General features: G+C 49.5%; 12 protein-coding genes across 12 annotated transcripts; all 12 read right to left on the bottom strand.

Annotated features, from left to right (window-relative positions):
* Positions 1–454: 454 nt before the first annotated feature.
* Positions 455–4231, bottom strand: TbgDal_VIII4360 (hypothetical protein, conserved; the record flags this gene model as incomplete). The annotated part of the gene is made up of 1 exon (XM_011777469.1): positions 455–4231. The coding sequence occupies one exon, from the start codon at positions 4229–4231 to the stop codon at positions 455–457; it is 3777 nt and encodes a 1258-aa protein (XP_011775771.1).
* Positions 4232–4896: 665 nt separating this feature from the next.
* TbgDal_VIII4370 (hypothetical protein, conserved) lies at positions 4897–5901 on the bottom strand (the record flags this gene model as incomplete). Its single annotated transcript, XM_011777470.1, has 1 exon — positions 4897–5901. One exon carries the CDS (start codon positions 5899–5901, stop codon positions 4897–4899), a length of 1005 nt encoding a protein of 334 aa, XP_011775772.1.
* Positions 5902–6771: 870 nt separating this feature from the next.
* Positions 6772–8049, bottom strand: TbgDal_VIII4380 (hypothetical protein, conserved; the record flags this gene model as incomplete). Its single annotated transcript, XM_011777471.1, has 1 exon — positions 6772–8049. One exon carries the CDS (start codon positions 8047–8049, stop codon positions 6772–6774), a length of 1278 nt encoding a protein of 425 aa, XP_011775773.1.
* Positions 8050–8740: 691 nt separating this feature from the next.
* TbgDal_VIII4390 (hypothetical protein, conserved) lies at positions 8741–9346 on the bottom strand (the record flags this gene model as incomplete). Its single annotated transcript, XM_011777472.1, has 1 exon — positions 8741–9346. The coding sequence occupies one exon, from the start codon at positions 9344–9346 to the stop codon at positions 8741–8743; it is 606 nt and encodes a 201-aa protein (XP_011775774.1).
* Positions 9347–10297: 951 nt separating this feature from the next.
* On the bottom strand, positions 10298–11335 carry TbgDal_VIII4400 (hypothetical protein, conserved; the record flags this gene model as incomplete). Its single annotated transcript, XM_011777473.1, has 1 exon — positions 10298–11335. One exon carries the CDS (start codon positions 11333–11335, stop codon positions 10298–10300), a length of 1038 nt encoding a protein of 345 aa, XP_011775775.1.
* An 831-nt stretch (positions 11336–12166) lies between these two features.
* TbgDal_VIII4410 (small GTP-binding protein Rab1, putative) lies at positions 12167–12823 on the bottom strand (the record flags this gene model as incomplete). Its single annotated transcript, XM_011777474.1, has 1 exon — positions 12167–12823. One exon carries the CDS (start codon positions 12821–12823, stop codon positions 12167–12169), a length of 657 nt encoding a protein of 218 aa, XP_011775776.1.
* Positions 12824–13304: 481 nt separating this feature from the next.
* On the bottom strand, positions 13305–13769 carry TbgDal_VIII4420 (hypothetical protein, unlikely; the record flags this gene model as incomplete). The annotated part of the gene is made up of 1 exon (XM_011777475.1): positions 13305–13769. One exon carries the CDS (start codon positions 13767–13769, stop codon positions 13305–13307), a length of 465 nt encoding a protein of 154 aa, XP_011775777.1.
* Positions 13770–13969: 200 nt separating this feature from the next.
* Positions 13970–14629, bottom strand: TbgDal_VIII4430 (small GTP-binding protein Rab7, putative; the record flags this gene model as incomplete). The annotated part of the gene is made up of 1 exon (XM_011777476.1): positions 13970–14629. One exon carries the CDS (start codon positions 14627–14629, stop codon positions 13970–13972), a length of 660 nt encoding a protein of 219 aa, XP_011775778.1.
* A 399-nt stretch (positions 14630–15028) lies between these two features.
* On the bottom strand, positions 15029–15457 carry TbgDal_VIII4440 (hypothetical protein, conserved; the record flags this gene model as incomplete). Its single annotated transcript, XM_011777477.1, has 1 exon — positions 15029–15457. The coding sequence occupies one exon, from the start codon at positions 15455–15457 to the stop codon at positions 15029–15031; it is 429 nt and encodes a 142-aa protein (XP_011775779.1).
* A 614-nt stretch (positions 15458–16071) lies between these two features.
* On the bottom strand, positions 16072–17229 carry TbgDal_VIII4450 (flagellar protofilament ribbon protein, putative; the record flags this gene model as incomplete). The annotated part of the gene is made up of 1 exon (XM_011777478.1): positions 16072–17229. The coding sequence occupies one exon, from the start codon at positions 17227–17229 to the stop codon at positions 16072–16074; it is 1158 nt and encodes a 385-aa protein (XP_011775780.1).
* A 255-nt stretch (positions 17230–17484) lies between these two features.
* TbgDal_VIII4460 (hypothetical protein, conserved) lies at positions 17485–17991 on the bottom strand (the record flags this gene model as incomplete). Its single annotated transcript, XM_011777479.1, has 1 exon — positions 17485–17991. One exon carries the CDS (start codon positions 17989–17991, stop codon positions 17485–17487), a length of 507 nt encoding a protein of 168 aa, XP_011775781.1.
* Positions 17992–18234: 243 nt separating this feature from the next.
* On the bottom strand, positions 18235–21399 carry TbgDal_VIII4470 (hypothetical protein, conserved; the record flags this gene model as incomplete). Its single annotated transcript, XM_011777480.1, has 1 exon — positions 18235–21399. The coding sequence occupies one exon, from the start codon at positions 21397–21399 to the stop codon at positions 18235–18237; it is 3165 nt and encodes a 1054-aa protein (XP_011775782.1).
* Between the last annotated feature and the right edge of the window lie 14 nt (positions 21400–21413).

Here is a 21413-nt window from a genome sequence, read left to right on the forward strand (position 1 = left end):
AACAAGTAACGCTTAACCGCTAAAGAGGAAAGAACTAAACTTCAAGAACACAAATATATGTATACGTACACATATACGCATATCTATTTATCACGACGAAATGAGATACTTATTCCAAGAACAAAATAAAACATGCCATTCACACTTCGCCTTGTCGCCTCCCCTTTCCTCCCCAAGTAACTCTCGTCATTTGCACTCTGCCACATTTTGGTTGCCCTCATGCACACACTCAGCAATTTCACCAAGGGTACACCCCTTCCTTTCGTAAAATAGCGAGTAGTGTACAATAATTAAACAAACAGTGTTTACGACCATAATCGCCACGGTGTTGTGACTTCAGTGTCGGAGCATCAACCAGGCAGCGAGCAGGGGTGGGAACGGGAAAACCATATCATATTCCCCACTTGTGGATATCACGCGACGTGTGCAACCGACACTGATTGCAAATATGTTTCTACCAGCCGGTGACACTTTCCAACGCCTGAATAAGTGCGGGGATTGCTTGGAGACTGTAGCAATTCCCATTACATGCTGCCACGGCCTTCGCATTTCTCCTTTCATCAAGTTTATTCAACATATCACCAAGCAACGAGCACAAGGATTTCGCCCCTATTGCTTTGTTACCCACGAGCATCCGGGCAACCGCGACTGCACCCCGAAGGGATATTGACAATGAATTGCGGTACACCCATTCGTGTGCACACCCGACCTTCCACGGGGTTAACGAATTCAGAAGCGCTTCATTTGTAGGGTCGTACGCAGCCTGTACACCTTTAAGGGCAACGGTGAGGTAAACTGCCCAGCTCCGCGCGAAACCAAGCGACCTGTGTTCCCTCACACCTTTCGTATCAGACAAACCCACTGCCACAAGAGCCATCTGCAGCTGGAACTCCAGTGGGTGGACGGTTCCGCTCAATTCCTTCGGCACACCGGCTCCCATTGAAACAGCGGAATCACCCCATTGATGGTGCAGCTCCTCCGACCAGCGCTGCAGCGCCCCGTGTGGTGCCGTGCAGCTGAACAACCGCAAGACTTCCCACTGGAGCGGTGCACCGCATCCCGTCAACTCCGAAGCCCGCCGAAGCATCGAACAGATATTCCGCCCTTTGGGTCCATCACCCTGATGGCCGCTGGAGATAATGTGCGAAATCTGCCGACACGCATACATACGAAGAGCAAACGCGAGTTTCTCTCTGGCCTCGCAGTGTGTGAAGTGGTCAACTGCCTGTCGGTAGAAGGAGTCCTCTTCGGGTGAGAGTGGTCGGGTGTCACCCATGGCTAGAGGCTGCTGTAGTGTGTTGGTCACAGTCGGTGATGTAAGACGCAACTTTAAGTTAGCCATGCGAAGGAACGTCTCACCCAGGGAGTACCGTACATCCTTGAGCGTTACGGCTGTGGAAGAAGTACAGCGCTCACCGAGGGACGAATCCACTACTGCATCTTCCGCTACCTTGAACAGCGACTGCGCGCGGTGCAGCGAATCCAGTGCCTTGGTATAACGATCGGTGAGTAGGTAATGGTGCCCGACATGATAATAAACCTGTGAAGTTTTCGCCAGAAGTCGTTTTGATTGCACACCCACCTTCGTGATAAACCTCAAGGCCGTGTACGAAAGTGAAACTATGTCATAAGTGATAGAGGACAGCCACGTCAACACAGACTCACCAACAGCGGAGGTGCCGATAGCACCACGTATATCGGCAACCTCACTGCGTAGTTCCTCACGTGTCTTGATGCGACGGCTGAGTTCAACGAGAACGTTTGCTGTGAAAGGCGTTGGGTCGCTCATAGCCAAAAGAACAACATCTGCGTAGAGCTCCCACAGAGTCTTCACGAGCGGTGTAATATCAATAATGTCTGTTTTCGTGTCAATTAGCGCGTGCTCCTTCACCACATCGCACGCAGGCACGCAATGCACGAGTTCCATTCCACTTGCCACCGCCACTTTCATATTCTCCAACCGTAACAAACCCTCTACAACCACCTGCAGAAGGTCCTTCGCAACGAGGCTGTGAATATGCACGTCGCTGCTTTTGCCGCACCCCGCCTTCAGCCGCAAGTATGTGGCTCGCTCTACGCAAAACTGTTCAATAGCACATACCACACACACACAAAGCGCCGCGCTACACGGCAGAAGACATTGCAGAAGGGAACGACGCGTGGGAAGAGGCAGAGACTCATCGACCACAGACTCTTGCAAACGAATTCCAAAGCGACCACACGTGATAAAAACCTCACGGCATATTTCGGGTAGTTGTATGATGCCGCCTTCTCCCTCGAGAGCGGCCTTCTTATTGCGGATGACAAGACCCACAAGATCTGGAAGCACCTTTAGGATGTCGCAGATGTGGGGACAAGCTTCCTCCACCCTCCTCCGTTGCATAAAGTACACGGCAAAACTCCGGAGAAGGAGGGACAATGCGTCTGGGGCCTTATCCACGGAATCCTTGAGATGCATTCCCATACGGAAACACATTGTGGCCAACCCCCAATTCAACCGCTCATTCTCCTCGCGTTGTCGACTTTCCTCCTCCGCTTGCTTTTTGGTGGCGGCGCTGCCGCTATCTCTGACCTCGTCATCCGAGACGGTGCCGTCCTCCGGCAAGAAACGCTCCAAGTGGTCGTCCGTGAAACATTCGTAAACCTCCAGCGCCCCGGTTTCGTAGTTTTGAATCACAGCGTATGTCGCACCGTCCTTCTTGCACTGAGTCATCAACCACTGCAAGACGGTTGTTGTAAAGTTCATAGCTGTAGCGGCCATCCGGCGCTCAACCAGTCCGAGCATCTCCTGTGCTTTCCTAACCTCATATCGTTGAACGATGCCATCATGGTGAACGTATACACCAACATGTGGAACGTTGGCGAGGGTTGCCTCAAACCAAGTGTTAAGTGCCTCGTGCTGCGACTCTTCCGGGGTCGTTGGAATGGATGTGTCCCTCAGGCTCAGCACATGTTCCGTGTTATCTCTTCCGTCAATCACAACAGGTGTGTCAACACCGACTAACGCATCCATTGCACCGATTTCCCAATGCAATATATGTGAGTACCGACTCAGCTCGTGAACATGCTTGGTGAGGTTGGCGGAACCGATTCGGTGCATTGGCAGCGCCACAACACCCTGGCCACTGGGGTTTGAAGCGCTAACGCCTTCCATATGTTGTTTGGTGATGGTCCCGCCCAAAATACGGTAGAGCGCCTTCCCGAGTAGTGACTTCATACGCATATCCCGCACCCCTGACCGCATCACTTCTTCGCCGTGCGTATCAACCAACAAAGTTGGACCAACACGCCGCACCTGCAGCACAAGCGTCCGATCATCAGAATACGACGCTCTGAAAACACTACGCAGTGCCTCACCAGTAGAGAGTACGAGAACTCTATCCTCTCCACCTCGCCATTCTCTCACAGCGCACGAAAGTAACGAGCGCTTCGCCGCGCGCTCATCACGTCCAAACCCCGGTACGTACTGATGCACGTTATACATTGGGTCTGGGACAAGATAGTTCCACGGTGGCTGGTCAAGATCAGTCCCACTGGCCAGTGGCAACGGCATGGGAAGAGGTGGAACACCCTCAACGCGTCTAACAAAACTTCCGCGGAGTGCCCCGCTTTGCGCACTGGCTTTTAACGGCATCGATCCTCTAAACGGACGTTCCCGATCGCCTTCTGAGATCACGACGAGGGATTGCTCCTCTTCCGCATATAACCCCGATGACGATGGATTCGGAACCGGCGTGACTTCCTGGAGTTGGTGCTGAGATGGAGAATTTCCCACATCGGAAGAGTCCTTGCATGTGCGAAGCAGTTCGGAGGGCAATGTCCGGAAGAAAAAGTCAAACTCCCACTTGCCCATTAAAACATGTTTACCTGCCTCTCGGTCACCGCCACCCCCTGCCCGCCGGGGTTTATCAACAACGCTAACGGAAGAGATAACGTTACTGGCACTTTCACCACAGGTGCGATCACCAACCTTTCCGACGACATCAAGGAGTTTCTGATCTCGCTCCTCCGCTAAACGTTTGCTTTCCTCCTTCTTCTGTTTGTCGTTATATCGCTTCACAGCCCGGCGATGTAACGCGCGCCTCGAGGGACGGAGAACTGTAGCAGTGACACCAACGGAAGGGCCGCCGTCCCCGTGATCATCCGTAGCAGTATTATGGATATTAATGTTTGCTCGCCCAGCGACAGGCTTTGTTCCCTCTCTCGACATGCTTAGGCCTGTCAAGGTCATAGTTGACCACCTAGGAGTACAAGAATGTGGAAAGGAAAAACAAGGGAAAAGAGAGGTGACAAACGTGGGCGAGAGAGAGGAAAAAAGAAAAGAGAAGCGTGACGCAGGGGAGGAAAAAAAAAGCGTGACTCAAGTTTGTTTCCACTCACCCATCCACGCAAACTGAGTGCCGGTGTTAATTAATGACCGTACCGCAAGGTGGTCATCCATATCGCAAGAAGGACATGGGGTGCAAAGGGGGAAAAGAACAGATATGGAGAAATATATAGATGGAGGGGGAAGAGACTCCAAGTCATCGTAATAGCAACCGCTTAGGTACCGGCAAAAGAAAAGAATATTCTTCAAGTGTGGAATATTCCCTTTCTCAACGACGCCGACCGGCCAAACAAGCACAACATGAACCCAGTGGCACAACTTGCTCCGGTAAATAGAGCGCCGACCTAGTCATCGTTGGTCTCTCATATTTTCTACCCACAAGCATACGTTACATGTGCGCTAACGCGTTGACGTCCCACAACGCTGAACCTTATTCGGTTCTTGGGATCAGAGACTCTCTTCCCCAACTTTCCATCCGCTCTCACACGCACGTATACATTCATGCGCGTCTATGTATACGTACGTCAGCAATCATACCTCGGTGAAATGTGGGCTAAGTATTTGCGAACCTAAGCGGTCATTAGGCGTTCAATTGGGACACGACATATGGGGCACGCGTTATTACGCTGGATACGCAACATACTAGCGCATTCGTAGCACAAGCACATGTGACGACATGGCAGAAGCATGGTGTCACGCTCGTTAGTCAGACACACCACACAAAGTTTATCGTCATCATCCTCCGCGTTCTCGTCGTCGCTGTTGGCGCCAAGGTCAAAGACATCATCAAGTTCGTACACCTCCACACCCAATTGAAGTAGCTGACGCACAACTTTAACTTGTGCCCCCACTTCGCCTGATGGCCTGCGGCCCTCACCACCTGAGCGGGCGGCATTTGCCACGAGGTCTGCAGCGTTGTCCGGTATGTCGAGGAACGTGTATTGTATAACACGTTGCGTCGTGCCACGGGCATCGTCAGCAAGTGGCGCTCTACGCCTCTCTCGTCCACAAACCGGTGGTTCATAGGTGAGTTCAATAACTATGGGCGCGTATGTGACCTGTTTAATCCCCTCCGGCGTTGTTATACTGACAGCCTTGTCAACCTTCTGTAGCTGCACTCCCTCACCAATGTATACCTCTCCCAAAATCTCCTCTGGGGTGGACGTTTCATGGACGCAAAACGGATTCTGGCTCTTCTCCGCCTGTTTCAGATGTATTCCCTCGTTCTCCCGGTATTCAATGTCAACACCTGCAAATACACGCAGCGTGTAGCCGGGCCCCACAACATTGTTCGTGGCAGATACCATAAAAGAAAGAGCAAAGTCTGTCCGATTGTTTCCTGACCTCACGTGCCTCAGTCTGAAAGGTTCCTTAGGTAAGACGGACACAGCCATATTAAATACTTCTGCACGTTCTATTTCTCCCTCTTCCTCCGGTTTCTCTATATCTACATCAAAAATAAGCGGTCCGGCTTCCGGGGGGCCACCGATGTAACGAATAGACGGCCCCCCCATCACGAGATAGTAGCTCCGTGGCCTTCCTTCATTCGCGGCCGTTGAAGATTTTTGCCCCATTCGTACAACAGGATGGTGTTAGCAAATGGATCGGCAAAGTACCCTTATGTATATGCGTTAACACGTGGCTGTATCTTCCCTTTACCTAAGCGTTTAAAGAACAAGTAACTTCTCCTTCAAGGTCACCCTCCGCGGTGGTAATACTCTCTCCTGCCCGCCACAAAGTACAGGGTTGTCCACGTGGAAAACCTCGATGGCTTTGAGAATCTTCTGCTTGAGCGGGTCCCAGAGCACAGGTGCTGAAGGCAAAAAGCAGCGGCAGTGGAAAGGAGCTTGGGAGTAAAGAAAGGAAAAGGAATAACAAATAAGAGATCAAGTCCTCAAGCGGAAACACAGTGGTGACATGACCAATACAAATAATTGTTCGAGGCCCGCAACTCCTCGTCACGATCCACCCGAGAAGTTGTCATAAGGCCCCACTTCACGAAAAGCAGTAGAGGGAGTACTCAAGTAATGCGTTCGGTCACGCGAACAGCTTCTAAACGTCCCCCGTCTCCTTTTTCTGAAAAAAAAAGAGAAGAGTAAGTAGGGATTATACATCTAAAAGAGTAAAATGGATGTGCCTCTCCCTGTTCTCTCACACTGCCCCCGCAGCACATTCATTCATCAACGAGTATATGTACATAAAGCAACTCTAACCGCCACGTAAATAACAAACGATTGGCACATTCACCCACAAAGTAAACACGAGCGTGAGAGGCCTAGAAGCCGTGTAGGCAAAAAAAAAACAAAACAGTGTGTAAAGTCGAACGAATGCATCAAGTAGCAGCGGAAGAGACACTCGGGGAGAAGGGAAAAAAGAGTGACTAGGGCAATACCAAAAATATAATGCGCGTATTAATACAAAAGTTCCTGCGGTTAAAAATGTAACTATCGCCGGGCCACCTTGACCTTCATCTTCTTCTGCAGTGCCTGGCAGTACTCTTCAGGCACACCGAGTTCTTCTAACTCCTTCAACTTACGCTGGCGAATGGCCTCAATGGCTGCTTCCCTCTCCCTTATTTGCATCATAATGCTGTTGCCCTCGGCCACGTACTCCTGCCGCTCACGGCGGCGTCTCTCCTCAACATCCATAATCTGTTTGAGCACTGCCAGAGAATTCTCTTCGTGTTGCTTGCGGGCCCACATTTTTCGCTCTCGCTCCTGCTCCAACGCAACCTTTTGTACGGCGTTGATGCGTTCCACCTCCTCTTCTTCCAGCCGCCGCTCTTCGGCCTTCATGCGCTTGCGCTCCTCGATCTGCTTCTCGCGCATTTGCGCGAGGTCCTGCAGAACTGCAGCCTCACGCTCCTTACGCTCTTTCTCCTTTCGGCGCATATCTCGCGCGTACTCTTCTTGTGCACGCTGTGCTCGTATGTCATCCAGCAATGCCTGCGTGTTCTGTGCCCGTTGCTGTTCTGCTCGCAGTCTGGCCACCTCACGCTCCTTTTCGTCTCGTATGCGCTGTTGCTCCTCCGCATAGAGGCGATCACGCTCCTGTTTCCGTTTAATAAACTCTGCTATACGCCTATCCTCCTCCTCATCGAGTTCCTGCTGTCTCTTCTTTAAGCTGATTTGTTGCGCGTTGGCCAGTGCAACGGCTTCCATAATACGCCTCTCTTTCTCCTGCTGTTGAAGTTTTTCAGCTTGAGCCTCTTCTCGTAAAAGCTCAAGGTGGCGTGTCATGGCCTCCCGTTCGTGCTGAAGCAATTCCAGCTTCCGCACGCGTTCTACATCGTGTTGCTCCAACTGAGCCTTAATAACCGCGAGAGTTTTCTTGCGGGCAACAACCTGCTGCTCCTCCCGTTCGTTATACAGTTTTGCCGCCTTCTCTGCTTCAGCTGTCATCATCTCTTCCATCTTTCGTTCATACTCCATTTCCTCTTCCTTACGCAGCTCCCTCTCCCTTATTTGTGCGTTACGCACGGCAATGCACCGGGCCTCGTCAACGATTTGATTCATCGCTTTCACTTCGTCATATTGCTCGTCAAGCAGCGTCTTCGCCCGCTCCAAGTTGAGGCGTCGCTGCTGCTCTTCCTCAATCTGTTCCAACGGCTTGTCATTCCCACCGCAAAGGCGCTGCTCCTCATCATACTGCTGCATGCGCCGCTTGTGCTCTTCAGCCTCAACACTGCGGGTGCGCACTGCACTTCGCGTGAGTGTCGTCATAATATTCTTTCCACTGATCATTTCACGTATGATGTCCAGTTCCGTGCGGGTGAGAATGGTGGAATCACGGGGGGCATTCCGGTCGTTAAGCTCCTTACGGAGGTCACCGTCCGTTTGTCCAGGGCGCCTGGGGGGGAAAACACCCGCCCCACTACGCGCCATCATACCAATCATGGCGGTAAACGGCTACACGTTCAGTCCTACGTTCCCTTCTGTTCAACCGTTTGCAAGGGACTCGTCCTGTCCTCTTTCACTATGCGGTGTCAACTTTGATTTTCTTTTTTTTTCTTTTTTTAACTTCTCTATTCTATCCTGCTCTCCCTTCGCCCCGCGCAGTTGTCACTCTCTCGATCCAGCACTACCGTTAAAATCCACGCAATCCCTCTAGTTTGTTAAACAGTAAAACCTTCCTTCCTGCCTTCAATTCATCAAAAAGAACGTGGGGTCAACAGAAGGAAGGAAGCAGAACATGCGACGATATGCAAGTGCAGGCAAAATCCCGCAAACAAAAAAACTAGCGGAATCGACAATGAGAAACAGATAGCAAAAGGGGGTTGTACACGTGACTGAAGAACTAAACGTAAACATAGTGTGCGTGTGTGTTGCGGAGGGGAGGGAAGAGAACTAAAAATATAAACCTTCCCAACTTTGATAATGATGGCTCATGTACGTGCAGTTGCTCACATATGTGTCATGACCCCTTGTTCAAAGCTACAGGCTGCAGGTTCTTGGTTTGCTCCGCCCGCATCTCCTCCCCGATGGTTACAATTTCTTCCAATGTCGGTCGGTTCAGAAGTGACATCATCGCCGTGAGCAAGCTCTGCCGCCTTAGTTCGTCTGTCATCATTTCCATCAGAGTGGGATGTCCTTCGCCATCCGTTTCTTCGAAAGTGATATTTTGTGACGTTGGGAACGCGTAGGAAAATGTTCCACTTGCGGATCGCTGTGGGGAGGAACGGACCCCATTCTTTGGTTGCTCCACACCATCGCCCTCGGCGTTTTCCATCTTTAGCATGAGGGCGCTCACCGCCCTGTCAGTGTTGATAGTTGCTTCCAGCTCCCGTATGTACTCCACCAGTCGCCGTATGTAAGCTTCCTTTTGCCTACAGGAGGGACAGGATGGCCCCGGTATAAGTCCAGCAAATTCAGCCACCTGCGCCGGGCATTCACGCAGCGATGCGACACGCACAACTGGAGCGAAATCCCGTGAGTCCACACCAACGTCGCGGACCTTCACCTGCACGACTTCACCCAAATCACCCGTTTTTTCGATGACTTTGTACCTCACGCGTTCCATCTGTCTTTCTTGTACTCTTCTCGTATTGCCCTTATCTCCCGTTTTAAACACCTCACTGTGCTACGAAGGCTCCCGACCACTTTCCAAATTGATAAACAGGAGAGGTGGGAGGGGTAAAAATGTGAACTACCCTGTATCTTGAGCCATGCAAAAAAAAAAAATTGGAAAAGCCTCAAGGAACCATTCAGAATCGCGACGCCATCCACATGATGTAAATACGAGCGGAAATAATCCTTCATAATTCGTTTAGTATTTCCATTCTCATTTCGTCCTCAATGGAAAGGAAAAAGAAACGTGATACAATGATGAGAGTTGTACGGTGACCGGGTAAGGTTAATGAAAGGGAGATAACATGTTACGCATCGTGGTGCACACGCATGAAGAGTTTTGACCTCAACTCCAACAACATATTCCATCCTTCTCTTCCTGTTATCTCCCCACACACACAAATTAAGGAACCGCGCATCCAGCAACCTAGAGGCAACCAAGCAACAGATATAAGTAGAATAACAACAACAACAACAACGAAAAAGAAAAAAAGCGAACTGATGACGCACAGTGGAACCTAATGATATAACCTTGAAAGCATAATTAACACTTCCTAACCCATTCGCACTTCCCTACTCATCTCCTTTTTTTTCCTCTTGGAGGAGTTTGATGCGGTAATTTTCCATACGCGCTTGAGACACAACTTCAAATACACACACACACACACACACACATATGCACCAGCGCTTCGCTTTGTCTATCCTCTCCCACCCACTTCGGAAATAACGTCGCCTCTTATTCGCGATGTGAAAATAGTAAAAGGTGAAGTATGAAAAAAGAATGAAAAAAATGCGGCAGGCGATGATGACAGAAGCAGCGAAACCCAACCTGCACTCAATCTTCCATAAAGATACCCATCACAAGGTCTAGACTAGAGAGAGTGCATACTGGAGGGTAACAAAACTAATCGTTGCCTTTGGAGAGGCCCCGTAAACTAACCATAGCTAGAATCTTGACACGACAAAAAGGACACGTGAGGCCTTTATCACCTGTGGGACGGAGTTTGGTGCAGCACATCTCACAACAACAAGTATGGTAACACGGCAGAAATGTCACTGTCGAATATGCGTCGAGGCATAAATGACAAAGAAGGTCGCTATTGCTCGTTACACTCGCCGCTGCAGAGCGAGCCCCGGCTTCCTCAGTCGTACCATCCTTCTTTTGAGCGACCGATGCTGGCAATTGCGGCAAATCGGAAGACAACTCCGGCGAGCATTCCTCACTTGCGTTAACCTCCCTCCCCTCACCCGTATTATCGGATGTATTAGAAACAACTCTCTCCTCATCAATCTGAGCATCATTCCCCCCATCGGTATTAGCTGCATCGCCATGATCCCCATTGGAGCCAGTCTCAGCCAGAAGTGGAGTCTGTTCGTTGGTCACATTAGCCTCGGGGGTTTCCTCACCTCGGCACTGCCATACCAACAGAACTACGTACATTATCGTCGAACTTACGATGAGCAAACCACCTGTACCTAGAAGAGGTAAAATCACAATGAGCAAATTCCACTCTGACATATCCTGCATATCACAAGATTGTATCACCCGCCCATCTTTGCACGTTTCGTACGCCGGTTGGCATTCGTTTGAGCTTGTACAGAAGTAACACCAGTTCCTATCCTCACAGCTGTCACAATCGGCTGCTGCAGCTTCGCACCTTGCGCCACACGTCACACTGGAGTTCCTTAACGTGGCCGCTTCACTGCATGACAGCGCATTGTATTGCTCCGACGGGTCAAAGCACTGACTTCCTACAGGTCGTTCACAGCACCACGCGCACTCCGGCATCTTTAAACACTCCGAAGCGATGTAGATTGGGTTTGTGTCACATCTACTTCCGTATGCCGCTAATGGTTGAATCAACAAAATCAGAACCCAGGAGGGCAGTAACCACACCGCTGACCGGTTCACATAAAACTTTGTTGAACCTCCTGTACACATCCACCTACCCCCGGTGCAACAAACTACTACTTTATCGTGGTTTGTATCCACAAAACTCTACAGCTGGAAAAAAAAAATGGCATGAATAGAGGGAGACGACAAGGAGTACAGTGCAAAGAGTGGGGAACCAAAGGGAATATTCAAAAGAGACAAGCAACAAAAAGCGGATAAAATATAATATGATATGATATGACATGGCAGAGGAAGGAGGAAAAAAAAAAAGAAAAAGCAGGGAAAAGGGAAGAGAGGTATCGGACAATGAAAGGGTGGACACACTGCAAACCCCTGCGAGCACAACCATTGCATTTAATCCTTTGTCATTTACAAGTGCTCTAAGGGGCTCAAAACACACACCTCTACCCCACCTCAAACAGTAGAGACTCAAATGAGAAAACGACAAGGAATGTAATCGGCGCCGCAACAAAAGGTGGAGACCAAACGTCTCCCGTCAACCGGTGAGCCCCAAAAAGAAAGTGGGAGGGATGACGCCGGACAAGCGGACGATGCAAAAGAAAAAGATGAAAGCTAAAAGACAAGAGGGAACCACACATATACATCACACGTGACTTCATAAACGGTCGTATCCTACATTAATAACTCATGTGGAAGGCGAACCATGCGGGAATGTATGCGTGACCTCTCAATCATACGCTTTCCTCCTCTCCCCCTGCCCCAAGTACACGCACACACACACGGATATAGCACATACGTACACAATTGCGTCTTTCCTCCCTTTAAAAAGAAAAAAAACAAAAATACCGCTGAACCATCCGTTCCGTAATTCACTACCGTAACATATTACCTCTCACTAGTACGAACGAAGAGCACATTTTAACAGCAACCACCACGCTTCGAGCCCTTTTGCCCTTCGTTTCCGGCCAACCTGACACCATTACCAGCTCCCCCTGCACCACCACTTGGGGACAGACCCTTTCCTGTACGTTCCTTCATATCCTCGAATATCTCCTGTGCTATTTTCTGAAACGCAGACTGTACATTCTCCTTCTCCTTTGCGCTCGTGTCAATGTACGACATTCCATGTTGTTTTGCCCATGCCATCGCTTCTTCCTTCGATACCTGCCGCGAAGTGCGGGCCTCGTCACTTTTGCATCCAACCAATAAGCACGGGATACCGGGAAGAGACTGCTGTCGCACGCGTTCCATCCAGTGCTCCAAGTGTAGAAATGAGGGTCGATGTGTAAGGTCAAAACAAAGCATTACGCCGTTGGCGCCGCGGTAAAAGGCAGTTGCCACTGACTGAAACCGCTCTTGCCCGGCTGTGTCCCATATTTGCAAGCGGACACGCTTATCCATGTACGTCATTTGGTGCATTCGAAAATCAATAGCGATGGTGGATGCGTAATCCTTGTAAAAAACATCCTCAGAGAGCCGCACCGTAAGGGAAGACTTCCCAACGCCACTGTCGCCAATGACAATAATCTTGAATATGTAGTCGCAGTCCCCACCAGGGGAAGCTGCTGTGATCATATGCGAAGTGGACTCTTCAAACGGGCATATTGAACAAAAAAAACGTGACGAGAAAAGTGAAGAAAACAAAGAGGAAGTTGACCGTCTATATATTGCAAAGAAAAAAATCTACGCAAAGCGCAGTAGCCGCAGATTGAGGCCGGGTGCGGGGTAACGTGCCCATCAGGAAGTTAACGTTATTTGGCCGCGCCTGCTCATCCGCCTCTTCTTCTCCTTACCGTCACTTCCCCACACGCCTACAATCCCACGAATTAAAAAAACCTTTCAACACGTCAATATCACCAGCAGGAACACCACCACGATGAGGCACGCAACACCGAAGGAAAACAGATTTGGTCAACAATACACACAAATTGGGGGAAATGGAAATAACAGGAAATAACTACACTCAACACACAAACCATGGGGCCTAATTGATAGAAACGACGCTTACAACAGAATGAATTTAATGGCATGTAACAGGGGGAGGAACTTCGTCATATTAAGTGAAAGTGGGAAGCAGCACACACACACGCGTAAATACACAAATAGATGTAACAATATACAAAGGTATACATATATGTATATATGTGCAGATGTGTAGACTGTGGGGAGTGCAGGCGCAGATATTGTAAAGGGGGAGACCCAAGATAGAAAAGAAAGGGACGGCCGTATATGCGACGGAGCATCTGAGCCGGTGGAGCCGAGTGACCAAAGATAGAACCACGGTGTTCAGTGGTGTACGAAACCTTCTTCCAAATGAAAAATAAAACAATAGAATTGATAAGAGAGAGGTATAACAAAATGCGAGAAGAAGGCAAGAATAAAATGAGTCGAATAAAAAAGGGGGGAAGATACGATGGCCCTCGGCGTAACACTTCCCTTTCAGTACTGGAGAGAGCGAACGGAGTGCTACACACTGTCTATGCTGGCTTGGATACCGTACTAAATCACAAACGGCAAGCATCCATACACGTGTGAAGGCAAAAGAAAATACCTATCTGCTTCACTTCATAGATTCTTTTTCACTATTGCTGCCTTCCGTTTCCTATCCTTTCACTAATTTCTCGTCTAGCCTTCATGTGTAGTTCCTCCAAAGCTCCTCCTTCAGTGAACGATGGCTTACCCGTTCAGTGAATGGCAAATGCTATTGCCACCATAAGAGGTTCAGCACCTCCACTTCCTCTTTTTAGTATGTGTACTTGTGTTTAATCGTACGATGTTCCCTATCGCCTTGTCCCCATGACCCTCGACAGTTGGAGTTGTGTTATTCACTATATAAGTCCCCAGGTGTTGGAAAGCTTCGGAGACATTTGTGTTATTTCTCGAGCTCGTCTCGAAGTAGCACAAGCAACCGTGTCGCTTTGCCCATGCGTCTGCCTCGCTTTTCTCCACTTGCCTGCAAATCCCTAAGCTTGTCCCTTCTTTATGAAGTTCACTGCACTCCACCAGGTCTAACTTGCAGCCCACGAGGATGAGGGGCGGAAGTACCGGGCAGTGGGACCTCAGGCGCTCAAACCACGCGTCGATCCCTTCAAAGGAGCTCCGATTGGTGAGATCAAAGCAAATCAGTGCGCCATGACAGTTGCGGTAGTAAGCCGTCGTGAGTGAAACAAAACGATCCTGCCCGGAGGTATCCCAAATCTGAAGCAATATGGTGCGCGCGTGCTTTTCTAAAGTTGTGGTATGGCAATACTTGAAGTCCACGCCAATCGTTGGAACAATGTCATCGTAATAAATGCTGTCACAGAACCGCGATGAGATGTTGCTCTTCCCTACACCCACATCACCAATTACTATAATCTTGTAAGCGGGTTCCTCTTTCATGTAAGGAAACTTCACCTAACCCTATATTTCCCTTCCCCTTTCTTTTCCTCTTCACCTGGGATGTCGCTAGTTCTTTTAATTCAGCACTTCTGACGTTCCTTTACACGGTGGTTCTCGTACGATCCTATGCCCCTGCAGTGCCGCTGAGTACATTAGCAAATTCAACAACGGAGGAAATCATGGCATCAGAAAGTGGGGACCAAACGAAGGCAAAACGAAGGTCAGGAATGAAAAATGAAGAAAATAAATGGGAGAGGCAGTAACACCTTACGCAAGGGAATAGTGTAGTTTAAGTAGGTAGGGTCGGCAATGGAAGGGAGGAGTAACTACCGCCCATTGAAGGGAGAGTTAAAAACAAAATAAAAACAGTAACACCCAAAGACTTCACGACACATTGGATTAGCGATACCATGTTGGGTGCTCCTCCTCCAGTTGTTCTCGTAGGCACTGAACACGCGGAGCCTTGAACGGCGGTTCCAGAACTACCACCCGAACCACGTAATAACCAGCAGCCGCAAGAAGGGAACCACATGTAAGTACCATTAGTACGACACGGACAGGAAACAAATAATCCACAACAACCGCCTCATCAGGATTTGTAGGAAACGGCCGCTCCCTGTTATAAGACGTCTGTGGCAGCGGCGCAGGTACGGGGTCGTGCGGCGACGATATAATGCAGCCATATGCAATAAAAGGCATGGCGGCACACGCGAGGCCGATAGGCAGCACCAGCCGGGGGCATACGTACGACCCAAATAACGTCCCAACTATACCAAGAATGATGAAAAATAGGATGGCAAACGTACCATCACCGAGACCGAGAATCATATTGCGTGTGAATGAGCACTGTCGCCGTAGGTTTCAAGGGAAGTATATGACAATGGAGACCCAGCTGTGTGAACACAAGCCATGTAAGTACACCTTTGATGGATTGACTAGTTCAAGGTGGTGGATGAAACTGAAGAGAAATAAAATTTAAGAATATATGCATATATGTAATAACGAGAGGAATGTGGCTTGACCACACGAATGTGAAACACGACCACTAAAAGTCATGTGAGTCGGTGGGAAGTCATCAGAGAAAAGACGATTGGGGCAAGTGCACCTCACAGCATACAAAAAACTCACGATTAAGTGATGAATACATCTCACGACAACGACACTTACAGAAGTTCATCTCGTGTTCTCTCCCCCTTTTATGCACTTCCTTCGTGTGTTTTCGCCTCTACGTGCAAGAATACACAGTACATATACGCATATATATATATATATATATCATTTTTCTTCTATTTACTGGAAACAAAAAAAAGAGGCTTCTTCAAAATTGACATGCACCCACCACAAATGTTGAAATGTGGAAGTTAGACAAAAAGAAATGCCACAGATTCCCTGTGTCCAACGGCGCGCACGCCACCCCCCCCCCCCCTCATTCTTCTAGTTGACTACATACAGAGATCCCAATACTTGAAATAGTCTTCATCTACCTGATTGGTGTACAACTCGTCTAGTTGCTTCTTGCGAATTTGTGATGCCTCCCTCTGCTTCATCTGCTCGGCAGCAATGCTCAACCTTTCTGCATGCCGTTCACGTTCCTTCTGCCTTTCCAAAGCGTTGGCCATGCGAAGCTGCAAGTTGTCCTGCTGGGCCCACCGCCGTTCTTCCTCGACTTCCATAAACCGGCGACGCCGCAAAAGATCGCGTTGTCTCGCCCGATCCTCAAGAAACTTACGCTTCTGCTCCTCTGTCATGCCTTTGTAGCGCTCCGCCTTCACCTTCTTTCCAAGCTCGCTCACGACCGTCTCGGTTTCGTTAAGGAAATCACCCTCCATGTGGAAACGAATTTCCTCAAGGGCCTTGCGGGTGTCCTCCTCCTTGTCTCGAATGGCCTCACGGCGCTTTTGCTCGGCGAGGGCTTTATTAAATTCTGCTTGGTTCTTATGGATCATCCTGCGCTGCTCGGCGATACCCTGCTCTATATCGTAGATACGGCGGTTGGTCTCCTCGTTTCGTTCATCGAAGACACGGTTTGCCTCCTCCTCCATCCACTTCTTCGCGAGTTTCTCCTCCGTTTGCTGCCGCGCCCACTCGCGCTGTTGGCGCTGCTGAGCAGCCCGACGATTCTTGTAATCCAAGTCCTCACCTTCAAATTTTTGGAGAGAAGAAACCCCAGTTCGGGGATCGTTGTCGCCAACACGGCCCGGTAAATCCTTCGCCTTCCAGTGAGGATCGTTGAGGTCCCACTCGCGCTGCGTTTCCTTCCTCTGGTAGGTTTCACGGTAGTCAAGCAATTGCTTTTCACGGTTTGCTCGTATCTCGTTAACCTCCTTCTGAAGTGCCTGAGCATGGCGATCCATCAGAAGGGCTTGTCGGTCATAAAAGTCGTTCCGCTCTTTCTCCAGCTGTCGAAGCGCCTCCCTTTCACGGACCTGCCTGTCAAGCGCCTCCTTGTCGATGCCCATATGACGCATTTTCGGGTCTTTGAGGCGCTCTGCACGCTGCATCATGAAGAGCCGCTTCTTTTCCCTCGTTGTTGCCGTCTCCAACTGCGGTAACGAAGAGGAATTTGATGCGACATTGATGGTCTCAGCTGCTGGCTCCATTTTGATCTACACTTCACCACACCTACACACAGTTCAGAGGAGCACACTGACCAGAAAAAGTGCAATGATTTTTTTAAAAAAGAAATAGAATAGACAGTGGAACGGAAGTTTAACGCTGTGCTACCAACTTAGCAAACAATACACATCCTTAATTACTTACAAGACAGAATACCTCACTCATCACCGTGAGCAGATATTCGAAAGCACGTTCGTGTACGGATGTAAACTCACTGTCAGCCGCGCTCACGTTGTAGCTTACACAGCGGGCTTGAACGTTAGTAGTGGTGACGGCGAAGAGCATTTGAAGCAAAACTTCCGCACGTTTCTATTAACACCCTTACATTTTGGGCACGTCCACAACGTTACCTCCTTTCCGGGGAGCGGAGGCGGCGTCGGCTTTGGCTGTTGGCATTTATGGCAGACAACACTCCCGCGAAAGTTCATCTGGCCACACGGACACGCCCAGTCGTGAGGGTCCTCACCGGGAAGGGACGGACGCCGAACACCAGGTGGGAGCGGAGGGGCCGGCGCCCCACATTTGTAGCATTCGCGCTTCGATTTATAATTTGGCTCCCCGCACTGGCAGAGCCAATCGCCCTCCGCGGGTTCACGATGCCTTGTCCGACGGCCCTTAATCCGACGTGCAAAGAGGCATGGTGTGGTGACAAAATACGCGCGTGAGCAGAGCAGAGCTACAGAAGCACGGCTTCCGAGGTGGTGGGCAAGATAGTGCCTGGAGAGTATGTGGACACACCTTTGCATCTCGCGCCCCTCCAACTGCAGTATCGCAAAGTCAGTGTGTGCGCCCACTGGAAAACGTGCATCAACACGAGCACAGATGCGAAGCCGGGGGATAAAGAAAAATGGAAAAAGCGACACGCAGTAGCAACGGGAGACAAAACAAGTAGCAAAGAAAGCAGCCGATTAAGATGAAAGTACTGACTTGCGCCCGGAAGAACTGCTTCTTGAATTTAAGTAGTGCACGAGGTTCATTCCAAGTTACCCTCATGCCAAACAGCGGGTTACAACTGTCGAAAACTGCTTAAATCCATTCACAAACGAATTTTTATTGTTCTGACGATAAGATTCACAAGCACACTGTTGTAAGAGCACGAACGCCTCCCTCACTTCCGCTCCTTTTCCACCAACAGCCGCCAAACCGGAAAACAAGTCACCTAGCTGCACGAAAGAGTCCCCATCCAGCACTATTAGTGTCTGCAGAAGGCTCTCAAATGGATCCGTCGTGCACTTCCTTGTCGTTATAAGGTCAAGTGTCGCCCGCAGCAGTCGGGAAAAAACGTTCTTGTCCGCCCGAAGAAGTGCCCCCAATATTTTAACGCCTTCACCTCCTTCATGGCCCTCACGACAACACAGGGCGCTGGTAAAAGCTGCCACCGCCTCTGCTCCAAGTGTTATAAGAGTTCCAAAGGTATTCTGGCAGTTAAGCGAGAATTCGAGTAGATGAATAACTTGTAACAAATGTTCGATAGGTAAGTCACAGATAAACCAAAGATACAAATCTCTAAGCAGCTCAGAGGCAAGCATAAAGTAACTACGCGCCAACTTCTCATTTTGGCATAAACGCTCGCGGTCCACCAGCATCATAGCACGCCAGAGAGCCACAAGGCACGCCGGCAGGGACCGATCTGCATAAAGACGGAGAACTCCCATATTGCAAAGCCCCCCTGCGAGAAGATTACGACCGGTATGGAACGTGATCCTCAAGCATTTGATACCCCAAGCCTCAAGTTGAGATCCACGGGTCTCCAACGCTTTAACAATAATGTTGACCACTGTGCCCATAGAGTTACCAATGTGGCGGAAGACAAGATAGCCCTCCGTACAATGGGCGCCGGACGTTATACGCCGGTAACGATTTTCGGTTATTTCGTCCAACAAGCGCAACAGCTGTACGCCACAGTTAGTTCCAAACTCACGTTGAAAATGCTGGACTATAACGTCAAAGTTTGGAAGTATGCGTTTCAGCAACACTCGGTACAGACGTTGGCACAGGCATGCGCAAAACGCGCCTCGCCATGAGCATGTAGCGCGCATGAGAGCATCCGCATAATCTTCACCGTGTTCTACACAACCATATTGGAAAATCTTGAAGTCTCCAACAAGTGATGGCTCAATGTCGCCCATTACACCCTGGGAACCACCGTTGGACAGCCAAATCTGAGCCCTGATACGCGCAAGAAGAAACAGCACACGGTGGTAAACCCTGGAATTTTTGCCCATCGTCATCTCCGCATCGAGTGCAAGGCGGTCATTAATGTGGGGCAGCGTCTTTAAAATAGCAACAGAAGTTGGCGATTGAGCCACCTCAGTCAAAAGGGCAAAGGCTTCGACGGCTGTCTCATCGGTACAAGAGTGAGCGCAGTTCATAACCTCGTCCACAATAAGCCCAAGCACAGTGGAGGACATTTCTCCATCACTTTTCAGAGATAAAGTATTTTGAAGGGAGACCCGTAGCCCGTTGCCATCATCAAGCCGATCAAGAAGAAGCGCGTTCCAAGTGGCACAAAGTAAAGCTATGAGGGAGTTGTGAAAGTGACGACGAGTTCCCTGAGGTACAAACAATGAAAGCTTTCTCTCACAATCGTAACTCACAACACCGAAGCATGCCCATAAAGCCTTACATATTATCGGGCATGCATCGCTACGGGAATGGTTCATGCGCAACCATGAGCTGGAAAGGGTGATAAGCCATGCGAGTTGTTCGTATATGCTCGTCAAACAAAATCCTGCTTGATGTTCCGATGACTTAAGAACCCATAAATGGGACTCGATGAGTGTTGAAATGTGTTCCTCTGTGTCTCGACCACAGAATCGCAACAACTGCGATGCAAATTGAAGCTCCAACTCTTGTACACATGTATCCTCATCGAGAAAATAATCCTCAAACGATGCAATTTCACCAGATCTTGCGAACGCTACCGCTTGCTCCTGATTTGACGTAATGTACGACAAGCACACCTTCGGTGCCAGTTCCCCAAAAAGTGTGCGTTTATCTTTGCAGTAGGACTGAGATCCCACCAACTTCGCCCAAGTGGAGGTTAAAGAAAGGAACGACCGCCGCGCATGGCGCCAGTTCTGGAAGCACAAATGAGTGAAATCGGCAAGGGCTCCAATCCATTGCTCATAACACGAAACGCTACACATTTGCTCAATGCTGAAATTCGGTTTCAGACGATTCAACAAGCGACAAAATTCGTGCAAAACCGTGGGATCTTCTAGGTGAAGACACTCCGTCATAATTGGAAGCGTGACTTCAAAACAACAGGATATCCGCGCCTTCTGATCCTCACAGAGTGGGTAGAGTGATCCCCTCAGAGATATGAGTGATGCCAACGATTCCAACAAGGGAGAGAAGAGGCGCGCATCCCCCTCCGGAAGTAAATACAACCCCCACAGTTTAGCGAAGAGCTCTTGGTCCAAAAGGTCAGCCGCCCAACCTTGCGGATAATCAGTTGTCAAAACGTCCTCAGTAATATCCTCCAAGGAGCAAGTAAAGTCAAACAAAAGAATTTGGCGCAATAACGGTACGGCGCCAATGACCACCTGATTGTGCGACAACTGAGCCCGTTTAAGGCAACGTGAAACACTTTTGAATATGTCGTGGAGGCACTCATCGCGAAAAACCACGTTCGTCTTCTTATTCACCGCGAGGTTCTGGTTTGGGCCGTCCGTAGATCCTATCGTGTCGATCAACACGGTTAGGATGTGACACGATAAGGATACGAGTTCTTCCGAATAATCACCCCCTTCACCGGTTAGCGCCGTAGCCACCTTGAGGGGAAACCTTTGGAGCTCCGGGGCGTCACAGAATCCCCGTTTCACTACAGAACATAGCAACCGGACAAGGGCGTCCCTATTATGAGTGTCCAAGAGCTTATGCCGCTCCACAATGACACAACTCAGCATCTGTTCGAGGTCCACAAGGTCTGCAAGTGCAAACTTAGAAGTCACCAAATGGTTTAACGCTTGAGAAACAAAGAAGATCGAACATGCGGCTACAGATTCCTTAAGAACTCTCTGCATCAGTTGCAAGCCCATGGCAGACGCGAAACCATCCCATCCAAGCTCCGTGGCTATCTGCATTGCCGATTTGTCCCCACTGTAGAGGAGAGTCGAGAAACGCTCCACATCATCAACACTCCCCAGCATTATCTAAACAGCAG

The sequence above is a fragment of the Trypanosoma brucei genome, chromosome 8 (assembly GCF_000210295.1).
Source record: "Trypanosoma brucei gambiense DAL972 chromosome 8, complete sequence".
NCBI lineage: Eukaryota > Euglenozoa > Kinetoplastea > Trypanosomatida > Trypanosomatidae > Trypanosoma > Trypanosoma brucei.